Source organism: Schistocerca nitens, chromosome 2 (assembly GCF_023898315.1).
Source record: "Schistocerca nitens isolate TAMUIC-IGC-003100 chromosome 2, iqSchNite1.1, whole genome shotgun sequence".
Lineage (NCBI taxonomy): Eukaryota > Metazoa > Arthropoda > Insecta > Orthoptera > Acrididae > Schistocerca > Schistocerca nitens.
In genome coordinates, this window is record NC_064615.1 from 581,542,625 (window position 1) to 581,563,365 (window position 20,741).

General features: G+C 42.0%; 1 protein-coding gene across 4 annotated transcripts in view; it reads left to right on the forward strand.

The window, feature by feature from the left end:
* The window catches only part of LOC126236641 (phospholipid-transporting ATPase IF-like), a 683,598-nt gene that overhangs the window by 491,854 nt on the left and 171,003 nt on the right, over positions 1–20,741 (forward strand). For all 4 annotated transcript variants that reach the window (XM_049946098.1, XM_049946097.1, XM_049946100.1 and 1 more), the window contains one exon: positions 13,014–13,121. In XM_049946098.1, coding sequence (XP_049802055.1) covers positions 13,014–13,121 — 108 coding nt within the window. The remainder of the gene's footprint in view (positions 1–13,013; positions 13,122–20,741) is intronic.

Consider the following 20,741-nt stretch of genomic DNA (forward strand, 5'->3'; position numbering starts at 1 on the left):
GATGATCAAGGAAAGTTCCGTTGCTAGTATTCGACCATCGAGAGGGAAAGAAGTGGTGATGTAAAGTTCCTAATCACCGGATAGTACGTCAGTATTCTGGATTAAATTCCAGACTTGGTCGCAGCGTTTCAAGCAGGCAAGGCATTTGTCATTTTAAATGCCAGTCTGTTAGTCAGGTTGGAACCTTAAGCTCAGTTGTTCCCTTGCTGTAACTCAAGAGGCATAGGTTATGTTGCGACACCGGTTTTCAACCTCGTATAACATTTTATACACTCCCACCACACTAAACGACATGATACAATTGCCCATATGAGACTACGGACACCAAGCCTCCGTAGTGATGCCTATTGTGAAAGGTTTGGTTCCTCAACTAAACAAAGTCGTTTTCACAATCTGTTTAAAAAATTTTAAAAATATTCGATTCTAGCGCAATGTTCGGCAACAGTTGATATCAAGAGAAAAACAAAATCGATGTTTGCTGGATTTTTGTTTAGGCTATTCTTTGATGCACGCGTTTTCTGTAATCTTATTTTGTGGACGACAGAAATGCTTTATTTCTTATTCTATATCTATCTCAATTTTCAGAGTAACTAGTTGTTATGCTTATGTTTACAACATGTTATTACCTTTTCCGTGCATCGTTTCGTCCTTACATCGTATGCTGTTATAAACAGCATTCTTAATTCCTTTGTTGCGGGGGTAATTGCAAAACATATGTGATTTACATTCTCAGAAACTAAGTTACCAAATACGACTATTTGCTGAAGACGATATGGTGGTCTTTTTAGCAGCATACTCTCGGACTGTTAGAAATTCGGGAGTAAACGTAACATATTCAGTAACGCACCATGTTTCAACAGGTTTTTGTTGGTGTCGACATTACGAGGACGATTCACATTACGAGGATGATCTGAAAAGTTTTCAGCCAGATACTGAGAAGGCATTATTCCATCTCTGTAATATTCCTGTGGAAGTGCTGCAAGATACTCGTCAGCAGCTGCATCGCCTCTTGTGTGGACGAAAAACGTTTACTAGCAAGGAAGACTTTAAGTTTTGGAAAGAGACTGAAGTCTGAACAGTCGCACCAAGGGAACAGGGCGGATGTTCCAACACTTTATAGCGCAGATCCTGCACATTCTCAAGACAACTTTGTGAGCGGATGCATCATCTTGATGAAAGATAATATTTTTCTTCTGCAAACCAACTCTCTGAATTTTTGCATCCACATCCGTTAGAAGGTTAAAATAATATTCCCCATTTATTGTTTCATTCGTTTGAAGACAGTTGGCTAGCAGAATTCCTTTCACATCCTAAAATACCGGTGTTATGGCCTTTCCCACTGGTGACATCGTCTTCACCTTCTCTGGAGATGAAAAACCGGCTCATGTTCATTATTTCTATTGGCATTTTCATTCAGGAGTATAGTAGTATGTCTGTGTTTCACCCATTGCCGCATACCAACGCGAATAATCGCTTTTGTTTTTTCGAAAACGAACCAGACACTGTTCGGAAATTGTGGTACGAATTCGTTTCTGGTTCGTCGTGAGCAGGCCCGGCTGCCATCTTGCATAAAGTTTACTCATGTGCTATTCAACATGCAAAATGTAGCGAACACTTTCATTTCAAATAATAGGCGTCCGCAAGGAGCAGCAAGAGGGGGTAACTTGTCTCCCCCCCCCCCCCCACTCACCCCCCTCACCGCCACCCACCACTGGAATCTGGGTATAGCATTTTATTCATTTCAGAATTCTCACACATTCCTAGCAGTGATTAACAACGACTCTACCGAACTGCATGTTTAACTCTATTGAGCCAGACGGAAAACATTGTGACTTTAGCAATAATTACACATTCTGAATTTTTTCGGTTGTCTCTCTGTTCCCGGAACATTATACCGTTTCCTAGACGCGGCGGCGATTTCGGCGCTGATCTGCAGTCAAGATGGCTGCGTAACTTTCATAGAACCATGCTGAAATTATGTTCTCGAGCTCCTCTCTGCGCCCATATCGATCTGCTGATTCCCTGGCGCGCGGATTCCGACGCCAATTCCCAGGAGAACATAAACACGGCCCAGCAGTATAAACGTCCGTCATCCTTCCTCCAGTTCCCACTATGACGCCACCTCCCTTTACTGCACAACGGAATAACAACAGTAGGTTATCGTTTACTGTGGACGAGGAAGCTCCGTGAACGCTTTCTGAATATACATTCAGTTTTACAAGGCAGAGCTCCTGTAGTGCTCCTCGAAGAACACGGCCACTGTAGGTATGTACATTTGACCTAAGAACATCAGTGGGAAAAAGATGGTACCGTTTCCTGAAGCAGAAGAGATGTCATCCCCATGAATTGGGATTTTCTCAATTCTATAGGGTGTAACACAGCGCCAGATACCGTGCTGAAGTTAAGAGGTCTGCAATCTACTTGGCCTGACTTCACAATAATATGTCAAAGTGAAGCAGTGGTTTTGTCCTAAGCTGCTAAAAGTCGGTTCTACGTGCTAATTGAGGGTACTTTTGGGAAATTACTCACATTCATTCAGTACAATGCTGGTCTTTTTTTTTAGTCCTTTTCCAGGGAACAAACACGTAGCTTCCAAAATACATTTTATCTGACTTTATTTATGCCAGTCAACGTTAAAAACAGAAGGCATGGAAGTAATACAGATAATATGTTAACGTGATCAGATGTGAAGTTTCGTATGCAAACAAAGATTTGAAGTTTAACAAGAGTTTTTTTTAAGGTTTATTCCCTGTTTCTTCTCTTTGTGAAACATTAAAGCGACATTTTTGTTGATTATTTTTGTTACTGTCCAACAGGATTTTTTTCAGTCGTTCTGAGTTTTTATGTTCCAGATTTTTAATTTCACGCCGGCCGGCGTGGCCGTGCGGTTCTAGGCGCTTCAGTCTGGAACCGCGTGACCGCTACGGTCACAGGTTCGAATCCTGCCTCGGGCATGGATGTGCATGATGTCCTTAGGTTAGTTAGGTTTAATTAGTTCTAAGTTCTAGGCGACTGATGACCTCAGAAGTTAAGTCGCATAGTGCTCAGAGCCATTTGAACCATTTCTTAATTTCAGTGTCGACATAACACCGCTGGAATTTCATTTTTCTGAGTATTTTATATCTGTATTTCATAACTCATTTATCACCCTGGATTAATCAATGATGAGATTATTTCAGACTCTTAAATAAAATAGGTAGCATCCATAATTAATGTCGAAAGATTGCAGACGCTATTGAAATATGAATACCATTCATCTATGAAGGTAATCTAACTTAAAAGTATTAAACAGATGATTATCAGTAGTTTGCTAACCAATTAATTTAGTATATTTTCTGTCAAAATAGGGCTTAGGGCACAACGCGTTTTCAAACTCACTGATTCAGTTACATAAAAAAGTGGCAATTTTATAATTTTGCCTTCCCTCGGATAAATTTCTACGAATACCCATGTTTGAAATCACTACAATTTTAGCATTTTCAGGAAACTTGGTATACCGATATTCGAAGATTGTCAAAAAAAGGGCACGACATGATATTCGAAGATCATGTCGTGCACTTTTTTGACTATTTCTAATACGGTTGCAATTCTCGAACATTCTTTAAGTGGATCATTTTGGACACTTTCACAACCTCGTTTAAACTTGACAGCCCATTTCTTCAACATGGAAACTGAAGGAGAAAAGTCACCATACACATTTATGAAACACAAATGATTTTCGGTTGGCATCAAATCTTCTTTTATAAAAAAAACTTTATCGCTGCATTATATTCGATTTTCTCCGTTTCCGAGAACTCACGCATCACGACTTGTTTAGACAGGTACCTACTGCCAATTACTGGACGAAATAACTTGCAGTGTGACACAGAACTTGTTGAAAGTAGTGGGTCTTCTTTTTATTTATCTCTTGCACGACGCATTTCAGGAAATGATTCCCATTTTCAAGTGCGTTTTTCATGTATTATGCCATTTTTGCCCGACGTTTCGATGTGTCAGGCGCCGCATCTAAAACATCAAGCATAGACGGCATAGTACACAAAAAAACGCACTGGTGTCCCTAACTTATTGGAGGAGAATGCCAGAATAGTTCCTCTGAATAGATCACAGCCGAATTCCTTCTCCATATTTTTGTGTATCGAGCTTGAGCTCTGCCTGTAAAGGCATCGAATGGTTCAAATGGCTCTGAGCACTATGGGACTCAACTGCTGTGGTCATAAGTCCCCTAGAACTTAGAACTACTTAAACCTAACTAACCTAAGGACAGCACACAACACCCAGCCATCACGAGGCAGAGAAAATCCCTGACCCCGCCGGGAATCGAACCCGGGCGTGGGAAGCGAGAACGCTACCGCACGACCACGAGATGCGGGCAAAGGCATCGATTTCGACAGGAAGTTAAACTGTTGTGTTCCTTTCTTCCTTCGCTCTTTTATTTCGGAGGAATCCGCTATCTGAAAACTAGCCTTGTGCTTACTCTCCCGTCACTCGAAAAATAGCAGCAGTGATGTACAGGCTCTCCCGTAAGTCGAAAAATAGCAGCAGTGATGTACAGTATTGCTGTGCATCCATATTAATTGTGGCAACGCGCGAAATTTTGTGCTAATGGTCTGAGAATATTCTGTCGTAAGCACAAGTCTGCTTTGCTTCTAATAATGAAAATAACGAGAAATATGGGTGTGATTACTGAATCGCAAGTGAAGAGAAATCTCAAAAACGGTGTTTTTCTAGTTGATGGCTGACGTATTAGCAATTTTAGAGGCGTAGTTGAGACAGCACTTATTAAAAATTTGCTGTTGATGATTTGAGCTCCCATTTCATTAGGGAGAGGTTGACGAACCAAAACTGGTATCCCCAGAATCTAGTGCAATACAGTACTTAATTTTTTAAAACTGTTCTTAGACGTCACAAGCCGACAAAAGGATGGCCTGTTGGGTCGGTTTGAATTAATTGGAGGTGGCCTTTCCCCGATCTCTGAACTGATTTTCTCAGCCAGTTACAGAGAGAGGGATCTACGGTTTAATGTAGATCCCGAACCACGGTGCAACTAATTAAAAATCATATTATTTTATTGTGAAGCTCTGTTAGTGGTGTACGATTTCCCAACAATATGACTTTCTTTCCTAGCATTATTCCTACTGTGCGGGTCCGCCTAATGATGAGACTCGCCCATATTGCAGTTATCACTATTGCGTTATCTGTGGGTCGACATCATTCCTGTCGCCGCATCGTATTTACAGTATAAGACAGGGTATTATGCTACGTACGTGATTCGTGTAAATTCTACGATAAAGTTCGTTCCGTGTGTTTTAGTACCTCAACTGTATTAAGGTGGCTACAAACGTAACTGCATGCTTGACAAACACACATGGTCAAGAATTTTGCACAGGCTGCATTGATGGACAATGTGCAGAGAGAGTTCATGAAAGTCGCTCATTTTATTTTTGTTACAAACACAGTCACAATATTGTTTTACTTGTCGCAGCAGGTGAAAATTATGAGATTCATTGTACTCGATTTTAGCACAAACGCAGAACATCGGGTGGAGGTGTTCTGTATTCTGAAGAACAGCTGAACCCCATGTTCTGGCGTTTTTGCCGAAATCGAAAACAATAAATCCATAATTTTCACCTGCTACGACAAGTCAAACAATACTGTTAGTGTTCTTCAGAATAAAGAATTTTAGGAGACTTTGGAATGTATAACATGCTTTAATATAAATATAAGGTGCAAATCCCCCACCCCTCCCCCAATTAAGTATACATTATCTGAAAACATTGTTGGTCCTGTGACTTTTGTCTGTCACTTAGCACTTCTGTCTCCTCTGGAAATGCTTATTAATGAGGAAAATGCCGAGTTGTCCGTGGTGCAGAGTCAATATTAAATTGTACGTCCCCCTACAGCTGCCTGTATAAATTAATTCAAGGTCGGAGGAAGAGAAGGGCACACCCTGTCCAATAAGACTATACCTAGCTAGCTGTGGTGTTAAAACCAACCTTCTGGTTGAGCAAAGCATTACTCTTTCAATTGTATTTCTCTATCCAGACTTGCAGTAATGAGTAAAAAGAATCCCTCTATCATCCCAGAAAACGCTGGCCATAGTCTCTCTGGCAGAAGAAATCAACTTGACGCATTTTGGTGTAAGGCTAACGGTTTCCATCTCTGCTGTTGTTATTGTTTTGTCCCTGTCGTGATGTGGGAACAAATAACCATACGAAATCATCCTTTATATGCTGTTCTGCAGCTACAGATTGTGCAAAACGCACTGTAATGATAGTCCATCATTTTCGCGGAAATCAACGCTCTGCAGAAGATATAGTCTTTACATTCTTCATAAAGCCCAAAATGGAAGCTCCATGAGCATCTTCGAGAAAATATAAATCTACATACACTTGGCAAAAAGAGTCCAAATAACATCATAAATTAACAAACAGATCTCCGAAATAAAAATATATATTTCGAACTTCGACAAAATTCTTATTGGTTACAGATAATTCCGAACAAAAGACAATCCTAAATTTGACGTAAGATATAAATCGATTTTCATTAAATATAAAAACCATATGGCCTGAAGTCGTCATGTTGCCTTGGTCTGTTAAGTCACCAGATCTGTCTCCAGTCGAGCACATGCGGGATATCATCGTACGACAACTCCATCGTGATCTACAACCAGCATTAACAGTCCCAGTATTGTCCGACCAAGTGCAATAGGCATCGAACTTCATCCCACAAACTAACATGCGGCAAACATGTTTGCATGCTTACATTCAACATTCTGGCGGTTACACCAGTTATTATTAATGTACCAGCATTTCACTTTTGCAATAGCTTACCTCGCGCTTACATTAACCTGTGTTCTTGCTGTGTTAATCACTTAAATATGTTTCCTAAACAAACGTATTTCATTACTCTACATTAGTTATTTTTTGGTACTGCGATTTCTTTCCATCGGTGTATTTTAGGAGGTGGTGATATAGACTAAATTGAATAAAACGTTCCATGTACACAATGTGATCAAAAGTACTCGGACACCTGGCTCAAAATCACCTGCAAGTCCGTGGCGCCCTCTATCGGTAATGCTGGAATTCAGTATGGTGTTGACCCACCCTTAGCCTAGCTGACAGGTTCCACTCTTGCAGGCATACCTTCAATCAGGTGCTGGAAGGTTTCTTGGGGAATGGCAGCACATTCTTTACAGAGTGTTGCACTGAGGAGAGGTGTCGATGTCGGTCGTGGAGGCCTGGCACGAAGTCGGTGTTCCAAAGTTGTTCTATAGGATTCAAGTCAGGACTCGGTGCAGGCCAGTCCAAAAAATGGTTCAAATGGCTCTGAGCACTATGGGACTTAACATCTATGGTCATGTCCCCTAGAACTTAGAACTACTTAAACCTAACTAACCTAAGGACATCACACAACACCCAGTCATCACGAGGCAGAGAAAATCCCTGACCCCGCCGGGAATCGAACCCGGGAACCCGGGCGTGGGAAGCGAGAACGCTACCGCACGACCACGAGATGAGGGCCAGGCCACTCCATTACAGGGATGTTATTGTCGTGCAACCACTCCGCCACAGGCCGTGCATTATGAACGGGTACTCGATCGTGTTGACAGATGCTATCGCCATCCCCGAATTGCTCTTCAACAGTGGGAAGCAAGAAGGTGCTTAAAACATCAATGTAGGCCTGTGCTGTGATAGTGCCACGCAAAAGAAAACAAGTGGTGCAAGCCATCTCCATGAAAAACACGACCACACCATAACACCATCGCCTCGGATTTTTACTGTTGGCACTACACACGCTGGCAGATGACGTTTACCGGGCATTCGCCATACCCACACCTAGCCATCGAATCGTCACATTGTGTACCGTGATTCGTCATTCCACGCAACGTTTTTCCACTGTTCAGTCGTTCAATGTTTACGCTCCTGACACCAAGCGAGGCGTCGTTTGGCACTTACCGGCGTGACGTGTGGCTTATGAGCAGCCGCTCGACCATGAAATCCATGTTTTCTCACCCCCCGCCTAACTGTCATAGTACTTGCACTGGATCCTGATGCAGTTTGGAATTCCTGAGTGATGGTCTGGAAGATGTCTGCATATTACACATTACGACCCTCTTCAACTGTCAGCGGTCTCTGTCAGTCAACACAAGATCGGCCTGTACTTTTGTGCTGTACGTGTCCCTTCACGTTTCCACTTCACTATCACATCGGAAACAGTGGCCTAAGGGATGTTTAGGAGTATGGAAATTACGCGTACGGACGTATAACGCAAATGACACCTAATCACCCGACAACGTTTGAAGTCCCTGAGTTCCGCGGAGCTCTAAATGGCTCTAAGCACTATGGGACTTAACATCTGAGGTCATCAGTCCTCTAGACTTAGAACTACTTAAACCTAACTAACCTAAGGACATCACACACATCCATGCCCGAGGCAGGATTCGAACCTGCGACCGTAGCGATCTTGCGGTTCCAGACTGCAGCGCCTTTAACCGCACGGCCACTTCGGTCGGCTAGTTCCGCGGAGCACCCCATTCTGCTCTCTCACGATGTCTAATGACTACTGAGGTCGCTGATATGGAGTACCTGGAAGTAGGTGGCAGCACTATACACCTAATATGAAAACCGTATGTTTTTGGGGGTGTCCGGATACTTTTTAGAACATAGTGTATCATACGTCGAGTTTTTAATGGCGCCAGAGATACAGATAGTCCGCAGCTCGTGGTCGTGCGGTAGCGTTCTCGCTTCCCACGCCCGGGTTCCCGGGTTCGATTCCCGGCGGGGTCAGGGATTTTCTCTGCCTCGTGATGACTGGGTGTTGTGTGCTGTCCTTAGGTTAGTTAGGTTTAAGTAGTTCTAAGTTCTAGGGGACTGATGACCATAGATGTTAAGTCCCATAGTGCTCAGAGCCATTTTAAACCAGAGATACAGATAAGTTTTCATTTAGCGCGTGGTCATGGTATTGGTACTCCATTCGCTATGGGTTTATTTATCGATTGTCATTCTTGTTTTGAAATTCAAGTTATGATCGTGATTTGCTGTCTTATTCTACGTATCGTTTAAGCATACTGCACATATTTACAAATGCTTAGTAAAATGGTTCAAATGGTTCTGAGCACTATGGGACTCAACTGCTGAGGTCATTAGTCTCCTAGAACTTAGAACTAGTTAAACCTAACTAACCTAAGGACATCACAAACATCCATGCCCGAGGCAGGATTCGAACCTGCGACCGTAGCGGTCTTGCGGTTCCAGACCGTAGCGCCTTTAACCACACGGCCACTTCGGCCGGCAAATGCTTAGTATGCCGATACTGTATTTGTACATGGATTTTACAACGGAAGCGCTGCTGCTGCTTGTAGAGAATGCGATAGACGATTCCCAAACCACAGAGTACCAGATTCAAGAGCCGGGCCGTCACGTCTCTTGGCCACCAAGATCCCCGCACCTTACTCCGTAAGATTTTTGTCAGTGGGGATACCCTAAGGGTGGAATCTGCAAAGACAAAATAAACACAAGAGATGAACTCATCATTCGAATTATTAATAATGCTCCAATCGTAAAAGGAAGCTAAGGCGACTTCAGAACAGCTACACAGTACTGTTGTCAAAAGAATGCGATAGTATATTGAAGACGAAAATTGGAGACGAAAATTATGAAAAGCAACTTCGAACTTAATTGTTTGCCTTTACTTGCCAGTTAGTTTCGGTTGCATTCTAACAACTGTAACCAGTAAAAACTGAACACATATTGTATCGAAGGTTTTATTCGAATTAGCATATACTCCCACCTCTTAAAATATTTACCGTTCCTCCTGAAACATGCTGTATACTGATATCTAGGAGTGCCTCTGCGATTCTTTTTTTCCACCAACCCTTCAGCCATAATTTTCAGCAATGATTCATGATAGCAGTTTATTACCGGCAATTTTATTATCAATATACCACACTTGAAGCGTCTTGATGCTGTATCACAATTGCCTGAAGATGTAAGGAATACCTGAAACGTGTTGCGCTAATAACGACGTTTGAACTGCACAAAGGTGGCATGTTGATAACATAATGCTGGAGAAAAACACGTTTTTGCATTAGCTTTTGGTCAGCATTCAACAAATGCGATATAACTCTTTTACAGAGGTATAAAACGTAACGTATTCTTTTTTCTGGTACGTCGATGACATAAGTTGTTTCGTACTCTTTTAACCGACGATCATTCGGTACCACACTGTGCTCTTCTCGAGGATCTCATGCTTGGCTGCACTTTTGGAATGTCCTTCTTGTCAGCCGTCTTCAAGAGAAGTACGTTATGTTTGAATCCAACTGCCCAGTTTTTACCCGAAAAAAAAAAAAAAAAAAAAGCAAAGTCCGCACTGTCCCAAATAAATATTAAATGGATTCCGTTTCGCTATAAAACGATCGAAACAAAGATCTTGATGAAATACTATGTCAGCTTATAACTGACTCTGTGCGATAGGTAATAAACAGACTATATGATTTTAACAACAAAACTATGTCGAATAATATCAGAAAATGCGAAAGATAAATGACGAATAGTGCATGATACACTGCAGAAATACGACAGGAGTATTATTGGAAGATAGATCTCACTAATTACCATGAGATGGCCGTTCAACAAGGTGTGTAGCTTTAAGCAACAAAGAGTTGACTATAGAGAACAAAAAAGGATACATGAAAAGAAAGTGAGAAGTCAAATACAGTAGTGTTGCGAAGTTGTCTTCTTCTATTATACTGATCCACCTCATCCAAGCGTTTATGAAGCAATTTTGCCCGCATCTCGTGGTCGTGCGGTAGCGTTCTCGCTTCCCACGCCCGGGTTCCCGGGTTCGATTCCCGGCGGGGTCAGGGATTTTCTCTGCCTCGTGATGGCTGGGGTGTTGTGTGCTGTCCTTAGGTTAGTTAGGTTTAAGTAGTTCTAAGTTCTAGGGGACTTATGACCACAGCAGTTGAGTCCCATAGTGCTCAGAGCCATTTGAACCATTTTTTGAAGCAATTTTAACGCGTAATTACTGTGGGACGTAGTTTGGCATTTTATCTCTCACAAAACGTCGAGGTTCACCATAATGATAAACAAATACTTTTAAAATCACCCTCACGTTAATCTGTATGCATATAGCCTACTGGCTAAGCGCATTTGCGAAAATCTCGAACTAAATGAAGTTTCGTATACCTAGCTGAAAAGGACTTTAAACGCCTACGTTCCAACACACAACGCACTTTCAGCTGTTTGTATTTAAGCAACCAAGATTGTTGCCGGTATTTGGGAACAGGTTCTAAAACTAATTCGATGAACACTTCTTCATACCCGTTTTGTGTCTGCCGGCAACAAGTGCTGATTTTCTTTCTGGGAAACTTGTTATAAAATTACAGAGACGTATTGTTACTACAACAGTAGGGCCCGACCCCAAACTTCCGTGCCGTTATCAGTAAGCGATATGAGATACGTCGTCCCATGCAGGTGAGATACGTCGCCCCATGCAGTTACACAAAAGCGATGATGGCGCCACTTTCACGAATGATGATGAAATGATGAGAACACCCAGCCATCTCGAGGCGGCAGAAGCGATGGATTCGCGCGTGACTGTTGAGCACGAACGTAATTCGAGCATTTCTCTCGCCGCTCAGGCCCGAACTGAAAAGAGACGTATGGCTTCGCACTGTCGATTTAACGTCTTTGGCTGTATTTCTGCGAACTGGGATATTTTGAGATAACTGTTTCTGCTGTTCTGATTTCGCATTTGTTGAGGCAACTACAGAAATTATATCCAGCATCCAAATTACCATTGCCCACTGGCCATGCAAGCATACACTACTATATTTTCACAGATCATTTGCCATTAAGAGCATCGGTTCTGCAGCGACAGTAACGTGTGTAACATTATCTCTTCCCATAGCGCACACACATACACACACACACACACACAGAGAGAGAGAGAGAGAGAGAGAGAGAGAGAGAGAGATTAATTTTTAATTTTTGTCTGGTAAAAATTGATAAAATTGTCCCAGAAATAAATTGCTACCAACATCCGATCAAATTCTCCCTTGGTTATCAGGCGGATGCTAGAACTGGAAACCCCCTCTCAAATATTCCCAATTGTGTATCCTCTGACTCACGCCCAGCACACTGGAACATTAAGTGGAAAGAAAAACGACTCTTAAATGGGCCGGGTCTCAAAGAGCCCTTTCTGTTCCTTCGAATGGAGAATGACAAAGGGAAAACCGGAAATAATGAATATCTCCCTCATTATCCTGTTTTCTCCAGCGATTCTACTGCATTACATGTTGTACATGTTACTGTAGTATTAGTTTCCATAAACGATGTATGAATCTTAAGTAATTGGTGTGATTTTGAATAATTGTAGAAATAAGCCGAAACCGAGCCGAGAGTTTCAATAAAATAACAGTTATTGTCTGTGTATCTAAAATCCAGATTATTATCTATGTAAGACGCATGTTTAACTTCTCTGAACGTTGTCGTCTGTAGTAGAACTGAGTGAGTGCGATATGGCAACACAGGAATTGTTGTTTGACTTGACGCTACGGTATGTGTCTATGATGTATAGGAATTAAATGTGTGTCACGCGTTTCACTGATATACGTATACCTCTGTAGAGTTTTGTTTCTCGTTTCCTGAGAGTTGGCGAGTTATCTTAGTTCCTGATAATCTATGAGATCAACATTGTACGATTACGATTAGCGATGTACTCTTTGAAACGCAAGACGCATGCTATTCATTTAATAGTAATATAGAAACAAAGTAAGAGAGTGTTTTATATCCTTTAATTTGTCGTGTTTCTTGACTCAGAAGCGAAAAAAATTAAGTGGTGCTATTGAGAGGCTGTAGATGCTACAAAGGCTGAAAGCGTAATGGCGTTAAAAGGCGCGGCGAGTGTGTAATTTACACTTCGTTATAAGGACTTTCATGATGTAGTAGATTGTGAATATGTTGTTTGTGGTTTAAGTGTATGTGAGGTGAGCCGTATTTGTATTGTCGCAGGGTAACCGCGTGTCCTCTGTGGGGGACACCCGCAGCGTGTGGATTGGAGGTGCCCCAGCTACCGGAGAGCGAATCAAGTACCCCGACAACAGAGTCATCTCTGCCAAGGTAACCCTTCACACGTCCAGTTTTACTCTTTTTATTGTGTCGCTCTTCCTGGATACCGTGTACGTGAGAAAGACAAGAACGGAAAAAAACTTTCAGTCTTTATTGTTGACAACCAATTTCTACAGTTGTAACTGTCATCTTTTAGTCTTCAAAATATTTTTGTTATAAAATTTATTCCAGTGTGAGTTAGTACCTGATGCCATGTTGTCATTATGGTGGATAAAATACAGCTCATTATACTGAGGTCTGTGGACAATAAAACCATTTACATTTAACAAAGCACCTTGTTCACATGGACATTTTCACATACGTATAGGATTGCCTTGTCTAGCTGGGACCTCGTCGGGACACTCTGAGATGGAGGTGTAGAAATGAATTAAAAAATTTATTTAATATAATTACTTTTTATTTAGGACACGATTACATGGAACTTGCGGCAGAAGTAGTTGGTACACCATATTTTTCGGAAGATTTTTACCTTTTTCAGTGAGTCTTTTTTCTCTTTGCGTTTTTATAAAACTCCATGAAAGTCAGCTTGTTGTCAAACTGGAACTATACGACTGATTCCACAGTCCCTGGCAGCAGTCTGTTTCTTTCATCAGTCCTCTGGTCCGACATCAGTGAAAATTCTCTTTCTACAATGGCGTTGTGTGCGGAATTAGAAAACAAATGCTCGCATGTTTTAGTAGTTGGCATTTGCGTTCAGGGTTTTCGGTTTCCTTAAGAAAGTAAGTCCACCTTTCTTCCACGGGGTTTTTGGACTTCATCCTTCCGAGTCACGCACAGTTTCTAAACAGCTCTCCAGATACATACACTATGTGATCAAAAGTATCCGGACACCTGGCTCAAAATGACTTACAAGTTCGTGGCGCCCTCCAGCGGTAATGCTGGAATTCAATGTGGTGTTGGCCCACCCTTAGCCTTGATAAAAGCTTCCACCCTCGCAAGCATACGTTCAATCAGGTGCTGGAAGGTTTCTTGGGGAATTGCAGCCCATTCTGCACGGAGTGCTGCACTGAGGAGAAGTATCTATGTCGGTCGGTGAGGCTTGGCACGACGTCGGCGTTCCAAATTATCCCACAGGTGTTCTGTAGGATTCAGGTCAGGATTCTGTGCGGGCCAGTGCATTACAGGGATGCTATTGTCGTGTAACCACTCCGCCACAGGCCGTCCATTATGAACAGGTGCTCGATCGTGTTGAAAGATGCAATCGCCATCCCTGAATCGCTCTTCAACAGTGGGAAGCAAGAAGATGTTTAAAACATCAATGTAGGAATGTGCTGTGATAGTGTCACGCAAAACAAATGGTGCAAGCCCCCTCCATGAAAAACACGACCGCACCATAACACCACCGTCTCCGAATTTTACTGTTGGCACTACACACATTGGCAGATGATATTCACCGAGCATTCGCTATACCCACACCCAGCCATCGAATCGCCACATTGTGTACCGTGATTCGTCACTCAACACGTTTTTCCACTGTTCAATCGTCTAGTGTTTACGCTCCTTACACAAAGTGAGGCGTCGTTTGGCATTTACCGGCGTGACGTGTGGCTTATGAGCATCCGCTCGAACATGAAATCCAAGTTTTCTCACTTTCCACCTAGCTGTCATAGTACTTGCAGTGGATCCTGATGCAGTTTGGAATTCCTGTGTAATTGTGTGGATATATATCTGCCTATTACACATTACGACCCTCTTCAACTGTCGGCGGTCTCTGTGAGTCATCAGACGAGGCCGGCCTGTATGGCTCTGAGCACTATGGGACTTAACAGCTGAGGTCATCAGTCCCCTAGAACTTAGAACTACTTAAACCTAACTAACCTAAGGACATCACACACATCCATGCCCGAGGCAGGATTCGAACCTGCGACCGTAGCAGTCGCGCGTTACCGGAGTGAAGGGCCCAGAAGCGCTCAGCCACCGCGGCCGGCGGCCTGTATGCTTTTGTGCTATACGTGTCCCTTCACGTTTCCACTTCACTGTCACATCAGAAACAGTGGATCTAGGGATGTCTAGGAGTGTGAAAATCTCGCGTACAGACGTATTACACAAGTGGCACCCAATCCCCCGACCACGTTCTAAGTCCGTGAGTTCCGCGGAGCGCCCCATTCTGCTCTCTCACGATGTCTAATGGCCACTGAGGTTGCTGATATGGAGTACCTGGCAATAGGCGGCAGCACAATGCACCTAATATAAAAAACGTATGTTTTTGAGGGTGTCCGGATACTTTTGATTACATAGTGTATACTCCTGAAAACAAATGTCACCTGAAATCTTCACACTATTTTAGTCAGATATATAATAGTGTTTCCAATCATTACCCAATCTGGGTTTTCATGTAGCATCATCCAGTCAAATACTTGATATTTATTAACAGAAACAGCCCCTTTCGCTAAGTAATCTAATGCTACGGTATAGAAGGCCTTTGTCTCTTCCCCAGAGCACGTTTTATAACAAAAATTTTCTGAAGACCGGAAGATAGTTACAACTGTCGAAACCGGTTGTCAGCAATAATGATTGATATTTGCGATCTTGGCTTTTGAAAGTTTTTTGTAAATAAAACCTAGTTCGCTCCTTCTAAGTTCTCAATATGAGAAAATTCAGTCAAACACGAAAGGTAAATTGGATTCTTGATTAATTACGTTTGTGGAAAAAATTTAATCCTTCTATTCCTAGGAGGTAAGCCATTTACTGCCCCTTTTCGGGCGATCTGCTTAAAACTAGACTTTCGTTCCATTTGTCTCTTTTATTGCTCCCTATTCTCTGATATACAGGGTGTTTCAGAATGAATATTGGTGTTTTAAGGCATTGTATCATTATTATATTCAGCTTACGGTTATAAATAATACATCAAATGAAAGACTAACTCAGTTTTGTTTGTATACCTGTGCACATGCGCATGCACGTTTCCAGTATCTTCCATTAGAAAGCGCTAGTAGCAAAGATGGCTACTAGTGATCAGAGAGCTTCTTGCGTTTTATAGTTTGAAAGGACTGGAGCTGTTGTCACATCGCAACGTGCGTTCGGTATTAAGTTCCATTGTAATCCTCCGAGAGATACCATCAGTTTGAAGACACTATTGACTCTTGAGGAGAGAGTGACCGAACAACTTGTTGAACGAGTGAGTTACAAGCTCTAAAGTTTAAGAAACAGGATTGAAGCAGTTGTTGCAATAATTACTTCAGACAAACTGATCAAGGTTTCGGAAGAATTCACCTATCGACTCACCGAGTGCCACGTGACAAATGGTGCTCACATTGAATGCTTGTAATAAAATCTGTTTGAGTTGCTCTTTCATTTGATGAACTATTTATAATTTTTAACTGAATTTAAATGCTACTAAGCCTTGAGAACGCGATATTTATTTTGAAAAAACCCAGCTCAGTGATTAGCCGAAAGCCATGGGAAACCACTAACACACCAGAACAGTCGTCGAATAGAGCGCACAAAACTATTGGCCAGCAGACTGCACAAAACTACAGGCCTATATCTCTGACACCAGTCGTTTGTAGAATTATAAAACATGTTTTATCCTCGCGTATTACAGTTCCAGAACCGAAAATCTCTTCTTTAGGAATCAACATGGGTTCCGAAAGCAACGATCGTGTGAAATTTACAGTGGTGGAAATATTTCTTGCATCACCTCTTACAATTAAAAATTTCTGTTACAATAATTGAATAACTGAGCTACATTTGCCTGATTTCTCTTGATTTCTATCAGAAATGAATATACGCAGTAATTTTTGTCAATTTGTTTTATTAATTTTTGTTTCTATAAAAATGTTTGTTTTTTATAATTTAACACTTACCTGAAAAATGAGATTAAGTGGATATGTCAGCTATTCTGTTCGCTATTCTGAAATATGAATACTAATGTTGAAATAAACACTGCATATTAATGTTGTAACATAACACTGATGGATTTTAGTGTTTGTGTTGCCCTATATGAACACACTGTTTGTATTTAATACTCTGTTGCTCCACCACGCGCCTTAATCACCGCTTGGCATCGTGAAGGCATTGAAAGAATTAACTTTTTTAATGTATTTCCCACTCAGTTCATGAAACCACACACGCACAAGGGTCTCCAACAGCCCCCGTGTATTTCGTGGCTTCTTTTTGGTGATAGCATTTCCCATAACCTTCCAACAGTTTTCAATAGGATTGTTTCCAGGCCACTCTAATACTCGAACCCCATTTTGTCGAAGGAAAAATTTTACCTGTAATTTAGAAGTAAGTGATAATTAACCAAGAACGTAATCTGCTTCGTGTTTGGTACAAATATCAGTCATAGGATTCACCTTCAAAGCTCTATGGCAAGGAGCGGAGTCATCCTGAAAAATGCAATTGGAAACATCTCCAAACTGGTCTCTAATGGTTGGCATAAGTTTCCTTTCAGGGATGCTTATGTAGGCATCTGCATTGGCAGTGCCATTGGTGAAGTCCAGACGATCTACTCCGTGACTGGAAACGCACCCCCAGACCATCTGTCCTTGTGGGTGTTTGACTGTATGTGTTATGCATGATGGCAAAAATTCTTCACCTTTTCTTCGACGTACGAACACTTTTCCATCTGAGCCACGCAGTACTAAATTTGGACCCATCTGAAAAGATTACTTTGTTCCATATCTCTGGTGTCCATGTCGCATTTGCCTTTGCCCATTGCAGTCGTTGTTGTAGCATTATCTTGGTCAATAAAGGCTTCCTTCTAGAACGACGGGCTGAGAGTCCAGCCTCCAGTAGTCTATTTCTTACAGTTCTACTGGTTACTGAGATGTCGCACATTTGTTCCCAAAATCGCTTTAGTTTAGTTGATGACAGGCGACGATCGTTGAGCGAAAGCCTTTTTAATACCCTGCCCTGTTTGGCAGTAGACACCCTTTTCCAACCTCTTCCTTTCTCACGATCAACATTTCCTTTTTTCCTGTATTTTTTCAGTAACCTCGAAATCGTAGACTGTTTAAATCCTGTGTTAGAGGTATCTCTCTGGTGCTGATACCAACAGACGAATAAGCAATTATAGCAGCTTTCTTTTCTGGCGTTAATTCAACTGACCTGCCCATCTTCTCACTGTAATGTCTCAACTCAAAATGGCAGTATTAACACTGGTTTCACTGTAAAACCAAACAACTACAAAGAGTTGTGTATTGTAGGAAAACATGCGCGAAGAAGTCAGATTATTAAGTCAAGAATATGTCAGTAAAGTTTAGCAACAATGGCACTGGTATAACCTGATGCAAACTGCTGCATAAGACAAAAAGACGAAGTAATTCATGGTGATGCAATAAATATTTCCACCACTGTAGTTCGCTCTGTTCGTCCACGAGACACAGAAAGCAAGCGACCAGGAAGATGTCGTGTTCCTTAACTTCCGGAAAGCGTTCGATATAGTTCCGCATTGCCACCTAGTGAACAAAATACGAGCGTTTTGAATATCAGACCAACTGTGTGATTGGACTGAAAAGTTTCTATCAAATAGTTCACAGCACGTCATTCTAAATAGAGAGAAGTCTTGAGAAATACCAGTAATTTCTGGTGTGACCCAAGGGAGTTTTAGAGGCCCATTACATTTCACGGCACAGGTAAATGACGTAATAGATAACGTCGGAAGTTCCGTGAAGCTTTTCGTGGGTGATGTTGTATATAGAGAAGTCGCAAGGGCAGAAAATTGTAGCGGAATGCAGGAAGACCTGCACAGGATCGATGCTTAGCGCAGGGAGTGGCAGTTGGCCCTCAACACAAGCAAACGTAACGTATTGCGAATACATAGAGAGAAAGACTCTTTATTGTATGATTACATGATTACAGAACAATCACTGGAATCCGTTATTTTCATAAAATATCTAGAAGTATATGCACGGAGCGATCTGAAATGGAACGACCACATAAAATTGATCGCGGGTAAGGCAGGTACCAGACTGAGATTCGTTGGAGGAATCCTCAGAAAATGTAGTCCATCAACAAAGGAAACAGGTTACCAAACACTCGTTTGACCAATACTTGGATATCGCTCGTCAGTCTGGGATCCGCACCAGATAGGATTGAATGAGGAAATAGAGAGGATCTGGGGAAGAGCAGCACGTTTCGTTACAGGTTCATTTAGTAAGTGCAACAGTGTCACGGAGGTGCTCACGTTCCTTATCACGGTATGGTACATTAAAATTCCGAAAGCATACGTTTCTAGAAGAGTCAACAGATATATTGCTTCCTCCTACGTATATCCAGCGAAAACACATGAAGGTAAAATTAGAGAGTTTGGAACTGACGCGGAGGCTTGCTTGCAATCGTTCTTCCCACGAACCGTATGTAACTGGAACAGGGAAAGGGGAAAATGGCAGTGGTACACAAAGTACCCTCCGCCATACACCGTAAGATGGCTTGCAGAGTACAGATGAAGATGTAGAAATAGTCACTCATCTGCCGCTGAAGCCTGTGTGGTGCATTCGTCTCCTTGTAGTCTTGGTGAAAATGGGTGTCTTACTCCCCCACATTCAAATGGGTGGCGATCTGACACAGCATGCGGACTGTCACCCCGTGTGCCTCTATAGAGGCGACATGACTTCCATGGGCGCCCGTATGATATTTTGTAGAGGGGGGAAGACGGCACCTAGACCTGGGGGTTAACGAGTATTTTTAAAATTATGAAAGACAAATGGTGACTTTTAAGTCGCCATAAAAAAGTTCCAGCTGCGACGCTGCTAAAAACATACGTAATACCGACTTTTCAATCAGTTTTTGAAAGAATATTATCTGAATAGCCTCTGACTACACTATATTTTTTTCTTTCCATGAGAGCTTGAGGGGGTGGTTGCAAGATGGTGCTCTCGATCTCCCCCCCCCCCCCCCCACCCTCCTCTGCCTCTGGGCATGAACGCCCTTGGTGACATCATTCACCAAACACTTGAGCCCATCCTGCGCGGTGGTTTACGTGTGTAGAAACGTTGTCTCTGTGATACTGATGCTCTACCCTCAACGCTGTTGACCTCCGACACTTTTTTATTTACACCATGCGTCCTGTTCAATAGACGAGATGTGTTTCACAGTGGGGAAGATGAACAAGTGCTCATAGCTCTTACGGTATACACCTTAGATCCCATGTTTACTGGACATTTTTTTCATGTTTTGGTCTATACTACTGACTGCGCGAACTAAGTTGACTTTCGGCACGATGGCTAATGAGAGTGACTTTAAATGGGACATGTCTATACGGTCGCCTCCATCAGCCACTGCGCCGACTGTCTACTTAGTTTCCGTGGACTTTACCACCTGCCAAAATATAGAAATCAAAGAGCTTGCAGCAGAAGAGATTTGTTTTACAATATCGAAGATGAAGAAGTGCTCTTAGCTCTTAAGGTATACGTTTTAGAGCCCATGTTTACTAGACCTTTTTGCCTAGAATGATCGTTCCTGCCATAATCCTGAATATTGTCCATTCCTCTTGGGACTCCTTGTATGACATAGATTTTCCATATCTCTTGTTAATATTATGTAATCGTCTGCAAAATTAAGTCTTTGTCTTACAAAATCAAAAAATTAAAGACTTGATTTAAAATCTGAGATCTAAATACAGATTACTCCCAAGCATTTAGAGCTAAATTTATACTGACCCCAGAG